Source organism: Carlito syrichta, unplaced genomic scaffold (assembly GCF_000164805.1).
Source record: "Carlito syrichta isolate Samal-C Ts95f unplaced genomic scaffold, Tarsius_syrichta-2.0.1 Scaffold305684, whole genome shotgun sequence".
NCBI lineage: Eukaryota > Metazoa > Chordata > Mammalia > Primates > Tarsiidae > Carlito > Carlito syrichta.
Genome location: NW_007249780.1, coordinates 710,381 through 727,916, shown reverse-complemented (window position 1 = coordinate 727,916; position 17,536 = coordinate 710,381). Strand labels below are relative to the sequence as shown.

Sequence of the window (17,536 nt, the reverse complement as noted above, 5' to 3'; positions counted from 1 at the left end):
GCCCAGGCGGGTCTCGAACCCGCGGGCTCAGGCAATCCACTCACCTCAGCCTTCCAAAGGCGCGGGATTACAGGCTGAGCCACCGAGCCCGGCTCAGGTAGCATTTTAAATTCAGCAACAGACCAAACTAAAGAAAAAAGAGTGAAAAGAGCTCAATTCTATTATTGTGAGTCATTGGTCTACACAATGATTTTGTGCCATCTAGGCAGAGAAGTTCTAGGTGAATGTAGATAATGATCATCAAATTAAGCAGATCAAATTGATCAGTTTAGTGTCCCAGATTCATTTTTTGTTCAAACCTCAGTGTACTTTAAAAGGGCAGTCTCTTTTTTTGAGCCAGAGTCACACTCTCGCTCAGGCTGGAGTGCAGTGGCACGCTCACGGCCACCACAGCCTCGGCCTGCTGGGCTCAGGTGATCCTTCTGCCTCAGCCTTTCAAGTAGCTGGAACTACAGGAACGCACTATCATGCCCAGCTAATTTTTTTTCATTTATCGTAGATATGAGGTCTCTCCAAGTTGTCCAGGCTTGTCTCAATCCCCTGGGCCCCGGCAGTCCTCTCGCCTCTGTCTTCCATAGTGTTAGGATTTTAGGCGTGAGCCACCACATCCAGCCAAAGGCAGCCATTTTGCTTATACTGCCAAATTTGAATGGCAATATAAAATTGAAGTGGACAATATAAAAATATTTTATGTTACTGTTTTTCCATTTTTTTTGAAGTTCATATTGGTCTTAAGCCCTTTAGTTCAGTGTTTTCCAATGCATGATGGGGGAACCTCTGACGGTAGAGTCACTTCAAGGTTCTTGTTGAAAACTGGTCTCCTGGGCCCATCTCCAGATCTAATTAATTAGGGGACAGCGGGATGGGCCCTGGAAGTCAATATTGTATACAAGTTTCCAAGGTGATTCTGTGTACATTCCTGTGTGACCTACTAAATTAAGCATTTTTCTGTTTTGTCAACTTCCTTTTGGTTTCTAAAATTCTTATTTGTCTTTGTTAGCTGTAGAGCAAAAGAGTTATTCATTAGCATTTGTAAGAAAACACCTGAATTATGTCAGCAGAGGGCGTTAACTAAAACCATCTGTGTTGATGAGGTTCAGTTTTTTTTTTTACATGAGTTGAGTGCTGGCAACCATTATTTATTCACTTATTTTTAAAGTTGGAGTCTTACTCTGACACCCAGGCTGGAGGGCAGTGGCATGCTCCCAGCCACTGCATCCTCAACCTCCTGGGCTCAGGCGATCCTTCTGCCTTAGTCCTCCCGGTAGCTGGAACTACAGTCGCGCACCACTATGCTTGGCTAATGTTTTTTTAAATCTTTTTTTTTTTTTTGAGTTGGAGTCTCACTGTCACCCAGACTGGAGTGCAGTGAATGCTCCTGGCCACCGTAGCCTCGACCTACTGGGCTCCGGCGATCCTTCCACCTCAGCTTTCCAAGTAGCTGGAACTACAGGTGCATGCTACCATGCCCAGCTAATTTTTTGATTTATTGTAGAGATGAGGTCTCGCCAAATTGCCCAGGCAGGTCTCGAACCCGCAGGCTCAGGCAATCCACTCACCTCAACCTCCCAAAGGCGTGGGATTACAGGCTGAGCCACCGAGCCCGGCTTGTTTTTTTAAATTTATTGTAGCGATGAGGTCTCACAAAGTTGCCCAGGCTGGTTTCTAACCCGTGGGCTCAGGCAGTCCTCTCACCTCTGCTTCCCAAAGTGTTGGGTTTATAGGCATGAGCCACTGCATTCGGTGCAGTGCAACCATTTTTATGGCTGTGTCCACTGGTTTTCCATAACATGGAATGATTTATTTTGGAACAAACACAATCTTCTATATTATTTTATTTCTTTTCCCTCCAAATGCTATTTTCTAAAAATAGCTGAATCCAAAAAATGATTTCAGAGACTTGGGATCCCCCACTCCTCTTCATTAACAAACCCTTGAGTGCCCACCATATGTCAGGCACTGTTCTGAGAGTTAAAATACAGTATGATCAAAAAATTATGACATAATCAGTCAGGGGTAGGTCTAGTACTTTGGGAATTTAAGAGGAACCTCCCAACTCAAGCTTGAGGGGTCAAGGCAGGCATCTGGAAAAAAGTGTCACCTAAACTGGTACCTGGAGCATAAGGCCGGGCAGAGGCTCAAGCATTTCCAGACCAGGGGTAGCAGTGTGTTCAGAGGGAAAGTGTGTTCATGCTCAGGGAAAGGCCTGATCAAGAGGTAAGTTGGGTCTGACTAGAGATAGGAGGAAAAGCTTGTGCAGAGTCCTTAGGTGAGAGAAAAGAAAAGGAAGGGAATAGGTAAAATAGCATTTACTGATTAATAATGAAGATGTAGTAAACACTTATTAGGTGCTAGGTAGTATTGTATATACTTGACATTGAAGAACTTGTTTAATTCTCACAACAATGAGGTAAGTTCGAACCTTGTATATATTTTGTTATGCTATCATCCATGTTATATCAACATGCTGTAGAAATTGGACTGAAAGTGAGGAAAGTTGGGGCTTATGATCCAGCTTTAGGAATCAAGTAAGTGACCTAAGATTAGGTGAGTTCACTCAGAGAGGTGAGAAACTGACCCTTTATTAATTCCTGGGAGTAAAGGTGAGCAGAGGGAGAAAAGGAGGATTCTGTGAGAAAAATTGAGAAGTGAAATTGCTTCTCACTGACATATAATAACTTCTTTGTCATTGCTTTTGCTCTGGATCTTAGCTTCTTTTTGAGTCACTGTTACCCTGGCTGGACAGGATCCCAGCTCACCACAGCCTCAGCCTTCTGGGCTCAGGTGATCCTTCAGCCTCAGCCTCCCGAGTACCTGGGACTACAGGCGTTTGCCACCATGCCTAACCGATTTTTTGTGGAGATGTGATTTCACTGTGTTGCTTAGGCTAATCTTCAACTCCTGGTCTCAAGTGATCCTCTTGCCTTGGCCTCCCAAAGTGCTGAGATTACAGGTATGAGCCACCATGCTGGCACCAGGCCCAACTTAGCTTTTTTTTTTTCTCTTGAGTTGGGTTCTTTGTCACCCAGGCTAGAGTACAGTAGTGTGATTGAGGCTCTCCGCAGCCTTGACCTCCTGGGCTTAGGCAATCCTCCTGCCTCAACCCTGGACTAGCTGGGTCTACAGGTGTGTGCCACCAAGCCTGAATAATTCTTTGATTTTTTTTTTCCCTTGGAGAGACAGGGGTCTTGCTTTGTTGCCCAGGCTGGTCTTGAACTCCTGGGCTCAAGCAGTACTGCCTCGGTCTCCCAAAGTGCTGGAATTACAGGAGTAAGCCACTGCTCCCAGCCCCGATTTTAGCTGTTTTAAAGGCACAGACTATCCTTAAAAGGAGATGAAGCAGAGTTTAAATGTTATTGTAGTGACTCTATCCTGATGCAAACATTTGCATTCTTTTTGGCCCCTGGGAATTTGGTCAGTGTTACAATTGTCCTATTGTCTAGATACATGTTTCTACAGATACCTGGCTGAAGCTCTTCCAAGAACAGTAGCAATGGTTATTCTGAAATGCCTACAGACTTGTCTGTCATCATATTTCTGAATAATAGTGAGCCTTTTATATGTAATATTTTATGTTATTTAGTGGGTCCATTTTTTATATCACTTGAGTTTATATCAGTTTGAATATGCTACAATTACTGAATAACTCACAGTTCTGAAAAATATGTACTTTCTCAACAACTAGCTTTAAGATTGCATGATGAGCATTCATTTTCTATAGTAGTTGGGTTTTGGATAACATTTAAAGCTTTGTGCAGTTTCATTCAAGATGTATTTATAAAGTTCCTTCTATTTAGAAAGCACTTACCAATGTCAGAAGGGCAAGAGGCAAAGTAGATCTGTCCCCTGACTTCAAGAATCTTGCTGTTGAGTAGGATTTATATGTTATGGTAAGGCGGGGAAGTGACCTATGCTGACTGGGAATGGGATGAGGCAGTTCCGGAAAGGGTTCTTTGAGAAGGCAGTTTTTCACTTGAGTCTTTAAAGGTGAATAGATTGGGTAGTGGATACTATTCTAGGTGGAATGAAAAAATATATGAAGAAACTGTTAATGGTGTAATTTTAGAGATTGTAGTTCTCTTTCCAGAAATCAAAGTTTTGTGGGGTTAGGCTTTTTGCTATCAGAGAAAGAAGTTCCAAATGAGCAAAAAAGAAATACTAGAATGAATCTTGTGATGTTGGATTGTAGTCAGAGTATCAGTATGAATTCATAATTTATAAAATACATATAGATAGGCTGGGCTTGATGGTTCATGCCTGTAACCCTAGCACTTTGGGAGGCTGAGACAGGAGGAATACTTGAGCCCAGGAATTTGAGACCAGACTGGGCAACATAGCTGGGCATGGTGGCACATGCCTGTAGTCTCAACTCAGGAGACTAAGGTGGGAGGATTGCCTGAGCCCAGGAGGTTGAGGCTGTGGTGAGCCATGATTCTGCCACTACACTCTAGCCTGGGCATCAGAGTGAGACCCCATCTCAAATAAATCAACATATAAAAAATAAAATGTATATAGATAGTTATAGGGACAAATAGAGAAATGTATGTATACATAGGTTAGTGTACATACATATATTTCTTGGTCCTATCCATTAAGAGAGCCTAGAAGCAGCAGCATTTCAGTGGTAATAAGCATACCTAGTGCTCAGATCTTGAATTCTCTCATAAAAGGAAACAGAGCTCCTTGGAGAAGTAGTCCAGAGCTGGGGCACAGAAAATACAAGATAAGCCTGAAACATCTAGTAGTGCTAGAAAGGAAGTACTTTTTTAAAAATTGCCATAGGGAAGACCCACTCGTGAATGCTAAAATTAGTGGGAAAAAGTTTAAAGAGAAATAGGATCAAAGTATCTTCCCCCAGATATTTATGAATAACAAAGGGAAAAAAGCTAACAACTTTACAGTGGAGAAACCTGGTAGAAACCACCTTAACCAAGCGATCAGGGTTAACATCATGGGTAATGAGGCATCAACGTCTTGGAGCCTCTGGTATGATGCACTGAGAAAGGTACATCAGCTCAAAGATCAATAACCTTAATTTAATCTAAGAAAACTTCATGGTTTAAAAAAAAAAGTTGTTTTTTGTTTTGTTTTGTTTTTGAGCATTGCTAGACATTCCAGGCTAATCTTGTAGTTGCCCACACCAGCTCCAGAACCAACCACTTCTCCAATGGGAGTTCAGATTCTTCTTATTGGAGAAACTAAGAAACCCAAATTGAGAAGCACTCTACATAATACCTGACTAGTATTCTTCAACAGTGTCAAGGTCATGAAAGACAAGGAAAAAGAGAGGACCTGTCCTAGATTGGAAGAGATTTAGGGAGACATGACAGCTGAATGCAGTGTATGATCCTGAAACAGAAGGGAAGACATCAGTGGAAAAACTGGTAGAATTTAAATAAAGCCTACAGTTAATAGTGTTGTACTCATGTCAATTTCTTAGTTTTGATCATTGTACTATGGTAATGTAAGATAAAGCTCGTTGAAAGGTATATGGGAACTCTTATACTATCTTTGCAACTCTTGTGTAAGTGGAAAATTATTTCAAGGTAAAAGTTAGTGTTTGCTTCAGCACTAAAATTGGAATGATAGAGAGGAGTGTCATGGCCGCCGTGAAAGGACGACACACAAATTTGTGAAACATTCCATATTAAAAAATAAAAGGTTAAAGGCAATTAACTTCCAAACATTTTTCAGGGTTAAGAATTTTTTGTACAGTTTTTGTACAAAAATATGAACTTAGAAATAATATAATTTTCTAGACTGGGCACAGTGGCTCAGCCTGTAATCCCAGAAGTTTGGGACGCCGAGGTGAGTGGATTGCCTGAGCCCGTGGGTTAAAGACCAGTCCAGGCAACTTGCTGACATCCTGGGCAACTTGGTGAGACCTCATCTCTACAATAAATTAGCTGGGTGTGGTAGCACGCACCTGTAGTTCCAGCTACTTGGAAGGCTGAGGCGGAAGGATCGCGAGAGCCCAGCAGGTCGAGGCTGCGGTTGCAGGGAGCAGCCACTGCACTCCAGTCTGGGCGACAGAGTGAGACTGCAACTCAAAAAAAAAAAAAAAGCAGGCCCACCATAGCTCAAAGAAAGGCCTGGCCAGTGCTTAACAAAACAATGGCAAATGGCTGCTTCAGGTCAAATGCTTTTAAACCTTCTCTTTGATGGGGGCAGGTCATTAAGGTGATTGGGTAGTGATCATGAAGGGGACAAATAAGCACAGGTGCTGATGTCAGGTGAGGCAGGTAGATTGGTAGGCTAGTCACATGACTGCTATTATCATGGTGATGGGGTCTATGTCAGGAAGGGGCTGATTGGTTAACCTGTTTACAAAACAGACTGGGGAAGGGGTTGTAAAACAAATCAATAGCTACCTCTGAGAAACCAATTTTGTTCTTGATTAGAGGGCAAGCTAGTTAAGAGACTATGACAGAACTAGGCAGAAGATGGCTGCTCATTGGGTATATCAACCTCATCTTTGAGGTTCTTTCAGTGTTTGGGCAGCTACACTGCTTGCACAGGTAACAATTCCAGAAGAAAAAAAAAAAAAAGAGGCCACTGAGATTAGATTTCTAAGAACAGGATTTTATTCGTGTCTTGGGTAAGGCTGATTGTAGGGGCAGTTCATTTGCTTTGGTTCCAGCCTGATTTCTGAGAGACGATTCCCTTGGTCAGGTGAGTCTGTAAATGAATTTATTAGATTTCCTGGTGTAGCTGCTGGCCTCACCCTAAGCAATAGCTTGAGGAAGCAGATATCTGGGGCCATATTTCCCTGTGAGTCACCCCTAAACCTCTCAAGGACCTTTGTTCAAGAGATCTTTATCTGCAGGCTACAGCTCACCCTAGGTGAGGCTACAGCTCACCCTAGGTGGCCGTCCCACCTCAAGCTACCTGGTTTGATGAAAGAACATTGAACTTGGGAGTTAGTATAGCTCTAATTCTAACCAGCTGGTAACTTTGATCCCATAGTTTTATTAGATTATTATGTGGCTCAGTTCCCTCACTATAAAAACTTTATTTCTTTTCTTTTTCATTTTGGAGTCAGAGTTTCACTTTGTTGACCAGGCTAGAGTGCAGTGGCATGCTCACAGCCATTGCAGCCTCGACCTGCTAGGTTCAGGCGATCCTTCGCCTCAGCCTTCCAAGTAGTTGGAACTACAGGTGCACGCTATCATGCCCAACTTTTTTTTTTTTTCTTCTTCTTCTTTATTGTAGAGACAAGGTCTCACCACGTTGCCCAGGCTGGTATCAAACCCCTGAGCTCAAGCAGTCATCTCGCCTTGGCCTCCCAAAGTGCTGGGATTACAGGCTTGAGCTACCGTGCCTGGCCAAAAACTTTATTTCTAAGCTGCTCTCTTGATGAAAAAATCTACAGTATGTATCTAAAACTGAAGGTGTCTTCCTTCTCAGCATACAACTCCTTTTTCTGTATATTCTGTTTTAATTTTTATTTTTAATCATTATTATTTTTTATACCACTATTCTTTCCGTCTCTGAGACTAAAAATCTTAGAGTTATTTCTGTCCTATCCTTTCCTTTAATTCTTGCAACTTACTGTCTACCAATCCAGCAGTTCTTCCTTCACAGTTGAATGCATATGACCTAGGAGAATGGGTTTTGGAGTCTGAAAGTTTGAAATGGGACTCTTATCTAGGAGAGACCAGGTGGGTGGGTAGACATATCACACCTTTAATGTAAGCTTATGAAAGCCAGACACTTATTTACAATGGAGAGTATTCCAAGGCAGGAATGATGATCTCTGTTGCTCACCATTCTGGAAAGATACTTGCCACTATTGTCTTACTGAAAGAATTTTCATGGGTTTGCAGCTTGGTGGTTCAGTGATTTTTCTACCCAGTTTTCTACCTTGGCTAAAAGTGGTGATTTTTAATCATTATTCATAACTAGTAGTGGAAAGAAAATGGACTTTGGAATCAAACAGAATATGGATTTGAATCCCAGCTCTGCTACCTTGTAGTCAAGTGGTCTTTGTAAAGTTATTTAATGTCTCTGAAACTCAGTTTCTTCATGATAAACATAAAATGTTATGACCAATCTTGTAGAGCGGTTGTGAGGAATAAATGAGATATGTGCTTTGCATAAGGTAGATATTTTTAATGTTTGTTTTCTTCCAAGAGTCGGATTTCTAACCTTAGCTTTAAATGTGTAGTTTCCTCTTGTATATCACTTGGATTTTTCTTGTTGACTTATAACTCAACCTGTGTAAAGCAAAACTCGTCATTGATCCTCCCTCTTCTTTCTTTATTTACTCTTTCTGTTAGTAGCATCATAACCTTTTTTTTTTTGAGTTGGAGTCTCACTCTGTCACCTAGACTGGAGTGCAGTGGCTGCTCCTGGCCACCGCAGCCTCAACCTGCTGGGCTCCGACGATCCTTCCGTCTCAGCCTTCCAAGTAACTGGAACTACAGGTGCGCGCTACCACGCCCGGCTAATTTCATCATAACCTTTTAATCATTCAAGTTTGATATTGTCAGCTTTGATTCCTTCTCTTATTCTAAAATTTCATTTTATTCTAAGAACTGTCCATTCTCTCTTCCCACCTCTCCATTCTCACCTACCCTAACTTAAGGATTTAAACCTTGATTACCTCTCACTTAGACATTTTTGGGATCTTCTTGCCTAGTAATTAAGACTGTAGTCTTTCTTCCTCTTAGCAAGATGCACAGCGCTGCAGCATGATCTTTTTTTTTTTTTTTTTTTTTTTGCGTTGGAGTCTCACTTCACTACCCAGGTTGGAGTGCAGTGGCATGCTCACAGCCACTCCAGTGTCGACCTGCTGGGCTCGGGCAATCCTTCGGCTTCAGCCTTCCAAGTAGCCAGACCTACAGGCATGCACTATCACACCCGGCTAATTTTTTGATTTATTGTAGAGATGAGGTCTCGCCAAGTTGCCCAGGCTGGTCTCAAACCCATGGACTCAGGCAATCCTCTCACGTCGGCCTCCCAAAGTGCTGGGATTACAGGCTTGAGCCACTGTGGCTGGCAAGCATAATCTTTTATTTATTTACTTAATTTTTTTTTTTTTTTTTTAGTTGGAGTCACACTCTGTCGCCCAGGCTGGAGTGCAGTGGCATGCTCATGGCCACGCCATCATTGACCTGCTGGGCTCAGGCAATCCTTCTGCCTCAGCTTTCCAAGTAGCTGGAACTATAGGCAGGTGCCACCATGCCCAGCTAATTTTTTTATTTATTGTAGAGATGAGGTCTCACCAAGTTGCCCAGGCTGGTCTCGAACCTGTGGGCTCAGGCAGTCCTCTTACCTTGGCCTCTCAAAGTGCCGGGATTATAGGCATGAGCCACTGTGCCCGGCCAAGCATGATCCTTTAAAAGATTATATTTATTATATTATTTACTTTTTCAGAAACTTTCTGTGTTCCACCATAGAGACTAGGGGTAATCCACTACAGAGGTTTTTTTTTGAGTGCAAGTGTCACTTTGTCCTCCAGGCTGGAGTGCAGTGGCATGCTTACAGCTACCATAACCTTGATCTGCTGGACTCAGGCGATCCTTTTGCTTCAGTCTTTCAAGTAGTTGCATCTAGAGGCGCAAATCACCATACCTGGCTAATTTTTTTTTTTTAATTGTAGGGATAAGTTTGTGCCAAGTTGACCAGGCTGATCTTGAACCTCTGGGCTCAGGCAATCCTCTTGCCTCCACCTCCCAAGTTCTGGGATTACAGGCATGAGCCACCACCCCTGGCCTAGAGAGATCTTATCTTAACAATATGGATTGCAACTCAGGGAAATTATGTTTTTGGTATTTGCTGCCAAGGTCATGCTCGTGCTAAGGAATAGCTCATGAACACTCATCTCTGCTTACTCAGGCTTCTTTTTGCACTGTTGAAATATGGCCCAAACTCCTGAGCATGGTTTTCAAGGCTCTTCTCAGTCAGGTTTCAACTTCTCTTGCATCTGGAGTTTAACTCTCTCCCTAAATGTTAATTTTCCTCCTTTGTCGAATTTCTGCCCATTCTGATGTCTTTTCCCTTCCCTCCCACCAAGCCAGAAAATCAGGTTCTGTACTCTTTGGCCATGAATGCATTGCTGCTAACCATATTCTGCCTTGCGCTGTGGTTGTTTACACGTCAGCAAGCCCAATAGATTACATACACCATTCTGTCAAGGACTTTTCTCCACATCCTGTAGGAAGTAGTTATTCAGTAACCTAGTACCAGAGGCCATCAGACATCTGGTGCTGATCCTCGCCTTTGTCTCACGGGTACTAATCACATTGCTAAGAAATGGCCGTACACTTCTGTGAAGAAACGTGTGTTCAGGGTGAGAGCCCTCTCATTCCCTGAGTGTAAGGTGTACTTCTCCTAGCTCTATCCCAAGATAGATGTTCTGACTTTCCTTGGCTTTCTTGCCGAGGGTAATCAAGACCATAAACTTAGATTTGGAAATTAACTCCTTTTGATTACCAAGGGTAATCAAAACAGATTTGCAAACAGATTTGTATGTTTCTGTCTCTTTGATCCAGAATTGATTGCTGTAAAATAACTGTTAGCATTTATACCCATACCTACGTTGGAAGCATATTTGTACAAAATAATGTCTTAAAGTGATGATCAGCATTTCTTTTTTTTTTTTTTGAGTTGGAGTCTCACTCTGTCGCCCAGACTGGAGTGCAGTCGCTGCTCCTGGCCACTGCAGCCTCCACCTGCTGGGCTCCGGCGATCCTTTTGCCTCAGCCTTCCGAGTAGCCGGAATTACAGGCATGCGCTACCACACCCGGCTGATTTTTGATTTATTATAGAGATGAGGTCTCGCCAAGTTGCCCAGATGGGTCTTGAACCCACGGGCTCAGTCAATTCACTCACCTTGGCCTCCCAAAGACACAGGATTACAGGCTGAGCCACCGAGCCCGGCTGATGGTCAGCATTTCTAAACTTGGCTTACAAGGTCACTAATGTGGTTTTACATAATTAAGCTTGGCCAAATTATTTGTTGCTTCTGTCTTTTCTTTTTTTTAAATATTTATTGATTTATTTATAGATTAGAAAATATAGTTCATTTAAAAAGTAAATGAGAGCAAGAGAGAGAGAGTGAGAGCGTGTGAGCAGATTCACCTCCTAAGGTAGGGAAGAGGGCCAAAGTCAGGAAACATGGTGACAGCTCAAAGAGTGTGTGGCCACACCAGAGTCTAGTAAGGCAGTAGCCTATTTATTTATTTATTTATTTATTTATTTATTTATTTTGAGTTGAAGTCTCACTCTGTCTCCCAGCCTGGAGTGCAGTGGCATGCTCACAGCCACCACCGTCTTGACCTGCTGAGCTCAAGCGATCCTTTTGCCTCAGCCTTTGAAGTAGCTGGAACTACAGGCACGAGCCACCACGCCCAGCTAATCTTTTGATTTATTGTAGAGATGAAGTCTCACTAAGTTGTCCAGGCTGGTCTCAGACCCCTGGGCTCAGGCATTCCTCTCGCCTCAGCCTCCCAAAGTGCTGAGATTATAAGCTTGAGCCACCTCGCCCAGCCCTCCTCTTCTTTATCTTCTTTATTTCTCTTAAGAATACTATGAAGTAAGTACAATTACCATGGATGGGAAAGCTAAGTTTTAGGAAAACTGCTTTACACGATGAGGCCAACACTCACACTTAGACTTACCAGTCTCTTTCCTGTGTGGCTTTCCAACATGGAGGTTAGAGCAAACAAATCAACAAAACAACAAAACTGGTAGTATGTTCAGACAAGGCTTCCGTTGGAAGAATAAGTATTACACGTGGAAAAGGAGTGTGGACTTTCGGGCTACCTATCACTCCCTTTGCATCACGGGACTTTTAGTGTGACATGGCAGCCTGAGCTGTTGGGTAAAGGACTCTGAGTGTTCCGCTGTTGTCAAGGTTGTTGGAAGCAGGAATACCTGATGAACCATAGCTTCTACCCCATCAGTTTCGCTCTGCCTTTGTCAGGAGAGCTTGTTAGGAGAGCTGAAATAGTACTTTGTTCTTTCTTTTACTCTAGGCAAACTGTGAATCAGTAGGACTTTATTTTATTGTTTTAAGACTCTTGGATTAGAGACAATGTAGTACTTTAATATGTTTTTCACTCTTCAAATAAGGAAACTACTGACTCATTTCTAATCTCACCTCTTCTGGATGAAGGCTGGCACTCCTTTGGTAATCACTGGGGCAAAAGAACCAAACCATCCAGGCTAATGGGTAGGGACTAGGTGATATCACAGGTGTACAGATTTATGGATTTTTTTGCTTAAAGGGATTTTGGAAAAGAATTTTAGTATAGAGACTTTATCTCCTAGAACTTGAGGTACATTATACTTCCCCCAATCATTTTTTTTGTTTGTTTTTGTTTGGTTGGTTATTATTATTATTATTATTTTTTGAGTTGAGGTCCTGAGGTCTTGCTCTGTCACCCAAGCAGGAGTGCAGTGGCACAATCGCGACTCACTGCAGCCTCTACCTGCTGGGCTCAAGTGATTCTCCTGCCCAGATTAACAGGCATGTGCCACCATGCCTGGCTAATTTTTAAATTTTTCATAGAGACGAGATCTCACTATGATGCCCAGGCTGGTCTCGAACTCCAGGGCTCAAGCAATCCTCCTTCCTTGGCCTCCCAAAGTGCTAGGATTACATGTGTGAGCCACTGTGCTCAGCCTTCCCTAATTGTTAAAAGGCTTTAAAGTAATAGAATTATGGGACAACACCCTCGGGTCCCCTTGCTCTGGGAGCTTTTCTGTTCTCTCAGTAAATCCTGCTTTCTCACCTTCTGGAAAAAAAAAAAGAATTATGATGAGAGCCAATACTATATTATATTTAAAATGCTCTTATACTACTCTAACATACCTAATTACCTATTTTAAATATATTATCTCTCTAAGTCTACAAAACCCTATAAAGACAGGTATTGTCCTGAAGAAACTAAAACTGAAATGATTATGTAATTTGTTTGAGGTAACAGTTACAATTTCACTGAAATCTCACCTTAAAGTCCTGCCCTTTCTTATATACCATGTTTTGTCTCCAGTGCCGCAGAGCTTGAGGAGAGCGGGCAGCCAAAAGAAACTTGGATGGAGGTAGAACCTAATTTGGACCTGACTCTACTGAGACGCTGATTGTACCTCCCGTGGGAGGTAATCCAGAGGAGAGAAACATTTCACTCCAAATGTGACTTTGGAACAGACTTAAGTTCAGGGAAAGGCCAGTTGCTGTTTGCACAGTGGGGTCAGTCATAAAATGATGAATCTGGAAGAGATCATAGAGATCCTCTCGGCTAACCTTCTCCTTTTACAGGAAACTACAGCCCAAATATACTAATTACTTTACCAAGGTTACACAGTCTGCAGCTTTAGGGCTTTCTGCTCTCTCTCACATACTATACTGCTGCCAATCCTTGGATGCTGGAGAATCCTCTTCAGTGTGTAATGTTCTGACTTTCTTTATTGGTATTATAGGTATTCCGGTATCTGTAGACAAGATGGAATCAACTCCATTTAATAGACGGCAATGGACTTCACTATCATTGAGGGTCACAGCCAAAGAACTTTCTCTGGTCAACAAGAACAAGTCATCGGCTATTGTAGAAATATTCTCCAAGTAAGTGCTGATTCTGATCCAGAAAGACCATCTGTCTTGAGCACACATTACCACCTGTCCGGTGAAGGAAGCACATGATATAAAATGGCTTTGCTGGGCACTTCCTGGGCTTTCAGCTGTACACAAGGCACCGTGGAGGAGGATGGTGACACATTCTCTGTCTTTGAATTTTTATTTAGTTTGGGGAAGGAAGAGTTACAAGCACAAATGATAGTTATCAAAAACAAGATCATTATAAAATAATTATAAGGCAAAATGTCAGCAAGTCCAAAATGAGTAGGCATGAGGACTGGATACTTAGTTCAGTGTCTCGCTAAGAGAGAGAGAGTGACCACCTTGGGCAGGAGCTAATCAGAAAGCCTTTCTAGTTGAGATGGGTTTTGAGGCAAGATTTGTTTGTTTGTTTGTTTTGAGACAGGGTCTTACTCTGTCACCCACACTGGAGTGCAGAAGCACGATCATGGCTTATCACAGCCTCAACCTCCCGGGCTCAGGTAATTTTTCCACCTCAGCTTCCCAAATAGTAGGACAACAGGCACGCACCATCATGCCCAGTTAATGTTTTTATTTTTATTTTTTGTCAAAACAAGGACTTGCCATGTTGCCTAGGTTGGTCTCGAACTTCTGGGCTCAAGCAATCTTTTTTGCCTTGACCTCCCAAAGTGCTAGAATTATAGATGTGAGCCACTGTGCCCACCCTTTGAGTCAAGTTTTGATTTAGGTGAAGGAAGCATTAAGTACACTCAGTCCCTGCACTTTCCAATATGGTAGTCACTATATATGTGGCTATTTATGTTTAAATTAATTAAAATTAGGTGACATTTAAAATTTGGTCTACTGGCTGCACTTGTCACATTTCAAGTGTCCGATTACTATTTGTTAGTACTTTATATCATATTGATTGGCACAAAAACATTTCATCATTGGATAAAATTCTGCTGAACAGTGCAAACTACAGGGGCAAACTATAGGCCACTGGCTGCCCATTTAGTAAATAAAGGTTTATTAGAACACAGCCACACCCCTTTGTGTATTAACTGTGGTTGCTTTTGTTCTTTGGGAGTTTTTTTAGATGGAGTCTTACTCTGTCACCCAGGCTGGAGTGCAGTGACACACTCATGGCCACCCCAGCATCGACCTGCTGGGCTCCAGTGATCCTTTCGCCTCAGCCTTCCAAGTAGCCAGAACTACAGGCACGCACTACCACACCTGGCTAAGTTTTTTTCTATTATAGAGACAAGGTCTCACCAAGTTGCCTGGGCGGATCTCGAACCCTTGGGCTCAGACAATCCACTTGCCTCGGCCTCCCAATGTACTGGGATTACAGGCTGAGTCACCAAGCCCGGCCTGTGGTTGCTTTTGTATTACACCAGCAGAGTTGCATAGTTGCAACAGAAACCATATTACCCTAGAAGTCTAAAATATTTAGTATTTTGCTGACCTTGCTTTAGGCCCCGAGTTCTCTGAGATGAGGGCCTGTTTCTGCTTGCTGTTTCCCAGTGTGTAACACCGTGACTGGAATACAGCTGGCACTCAACAAAGGTTCGAGGAATGGTGGGAGTAATATACAAGATATGGCAAGTGCATTGACTTCGTTCAAATAGGTGCCATAGTGGAGAGTGGCCCAGGGCAGGTGGCAGCTTCCTCACTGGTAGAGTCGTTAATGGGAAGCTTCTGCACATTTATGAGGTGGAAGGTGATAAAGATTTGAAGAGGGTAATTCTGGGAACAATGCCTAGGACACAGTAAATACCAATAGGTGGTTACTATTATCTACCGTGTCACCTTTTTTTTTTTTTTGAGTTGGAATCTCACTCTGTCGCCCAAGCTGGAGTGCAGTGGCACACTCCCGGCCACTGCAGCCTCGACCTGCTGGGCTCCGGTGATCCTTCTGCCTCAGCCTTCCAAGTAGCTGGAACTATAGACACATGCTACCACGCCTGGCCAATTTTTGATTGATTGTAGAGTTGAGGTCTTGCCAAGTTGCCCACGTGGGTCTCGAACCTGTGGACTCAGGCATTTCACTCGCCTCAGCCTCCCAAAGTACTGGGATTACAGGCTGAGTCACCGAGCCCGGCCACCTTTTCTTTAATAACAGATCCATTAAGTACCTGCTATGTGGAAAACACTGCCCTTCTAAACTTAACTTGGGTTATTGCTTAAGGTGGAGCAGAGGTGAGGGTGAACCTTCAGAACCCTTTTCTCCTCTACATTATGTATTTTATGTTGCTGTAATTTTATGTCAAACATGTATTATTCCTTTCAAGGAAAGAGAATCAGTAAAGATATTTCAGGAAAAAAGGGACAGGAAGCTGTTAAGACTTAATCCCTGACATTAAGAAATTTAAGAGTATAATTTAGGTCCCCCAATTTTTCCTGATCTTAAGAATCACCTGGGGTATTTATTTATTTAGGGTTTTGTTGTTGTTGTTGTTGTTTGAGTCAGAGTTTCTCTGTAGCCCAGGCTGGAGTGTAGTGACATGCTCACGGCCACCGTGGCCTTGACCTGGTGGGTTCAGGTGTTCCTTCTGCCTCAGCCTTCCAAGTAGTTGGAACTATAGGCACACACTACCACGCCCAGCTTATTTTTTGATTTATTGTAGAGCCAAGGTCTCACCAAGTTTCCCAGTCTGGTCTCGAACCCCTGAGCTCAGGCAGGGGTACTTATTAATATGGTGTTCCAATTATCTATCACTGTGAACGTACATATATATATATATATATCCTAGCTGGGCACAGTGGTGTGTGCCTGTGGTCCCAGCTACTTGGGACGTGGGAGGATCTCTTGAAGCCGGAGTTGGAGCCTGAAGTGTACTTGATCATGCCTGTGAATAGTCACTGCACTCCAGCCTGGGAAACTGTCTGTTTTTAGAGAGTCTGTCCCTAAAAAACACAAAACAAAAAATACTCCAACATTTAGTGGCTTCAAATAATGACAGCATTTATTTTGCTTGTGAATCTCCAACTTGGGCAGGATCTCTGCTCTATTCAGCATTAACCAGGGTGGCCCAAAGGCAGGGCTGTAGTCATCTAAAGGCTGGCTCACTCACAAGTCAGGCGGCTAATGCTGGCTGTCATCTGGGATCTCAGCGAGGGCCATGGTTGGAACACCTACACGTGGCCGTTCCATGTGGCTGTTTGGTTTGGTGGCTGAGTTCCCAGGATAAGCATCCAGAGACAGAAGGAGGGAAGAAACAAAGGAGGGAGGGAGGGAGTTCAAAGTTATGTAGCTTTTAGTGACCTAGCCTTGGAAGTCATACAGTATCACTTTTACCACTTTCCCTTCATTAGAAGTGAGTCACAGGCTGGGTAGGGTGGCTCACCCCTGTAATCTCAGCACTCTGGTAGGCTGAAGTGGAAGGGTCATTTGAGTCCAGGAGTTTGCGCCCAGCTTGGACAACATAGTGAGACCCCATCTCTAAAAATAAAAAAAGAAGTGAATCACTAAGGCTGGGGAAGGGAATTTGACTCCACCTTCTGATAGAAGAACCGTCAAAGATTTTTTGGACATGTTTTTAAAACCATCCTATAGGCCAGGCTCAGTGGTTCAGCCTGTAATCCCAGCACTTTGGGAGACCAAGGTGAGTGGATTGCCTGAGCCCGTGGGTTTGAGACCAGCCCAGGCAACTTGGTGAGACCTCATCTCTACAATAAATCAAAAATTAGCCGGGTGTGGTAGCATGCACCTGGCTACTTGGAAGACTGAGGCGGAAGGATCGCCGGAGCCCAGTGGACTGACTCTGAGTTGGCTGTGAGTGTGCCACTGCACTCCAGCCTGGGCGACAGAGTGAGACTCCAAATGAAAAAAAACCAGGCCGGGCTCGGTGGCTCAGCCTGTAATCCCAGCGCTTTGGGAAGCCGAGGTGAGTGGATTGCCTGAGCCCGCAGGTTCGAGACCCACCTGGGCAACTTGGCAAGACCTCATCTCTACAATAAACCAAAAATTAGCTGGGTGTGGTAACGCAC

At 43.3% G+C, this 17,536-nt stretch overlaps 1 protein-coding gene across 2 annotated transcripts in view; it reads left to right on the top strand.

Annotated features, from left to right (window-relative positions):
- Positions 1–17,536, top strand: part of LIMA1 (LIM domain and actin binding 1) — a 113,614-nt gene that overhangs the window by 25,650 nt on the left and 70,428 nt on the right. For both annotated transcript variants that reach the window (XM_008062278.1, XM_008062277.1), the window contains exon 2: positions 13,429–13,570. In XM_008062278.1, the coding sequence (XP_008060469.1) occupies positions 13,452–13,570 (119 nt within the window). In that variant the 5' untranslated portion in view covers positions 13,429–13,451. The remainder of the gene's footprint in view (positions 1–13,428; positions 13,571–17,536) is intronic.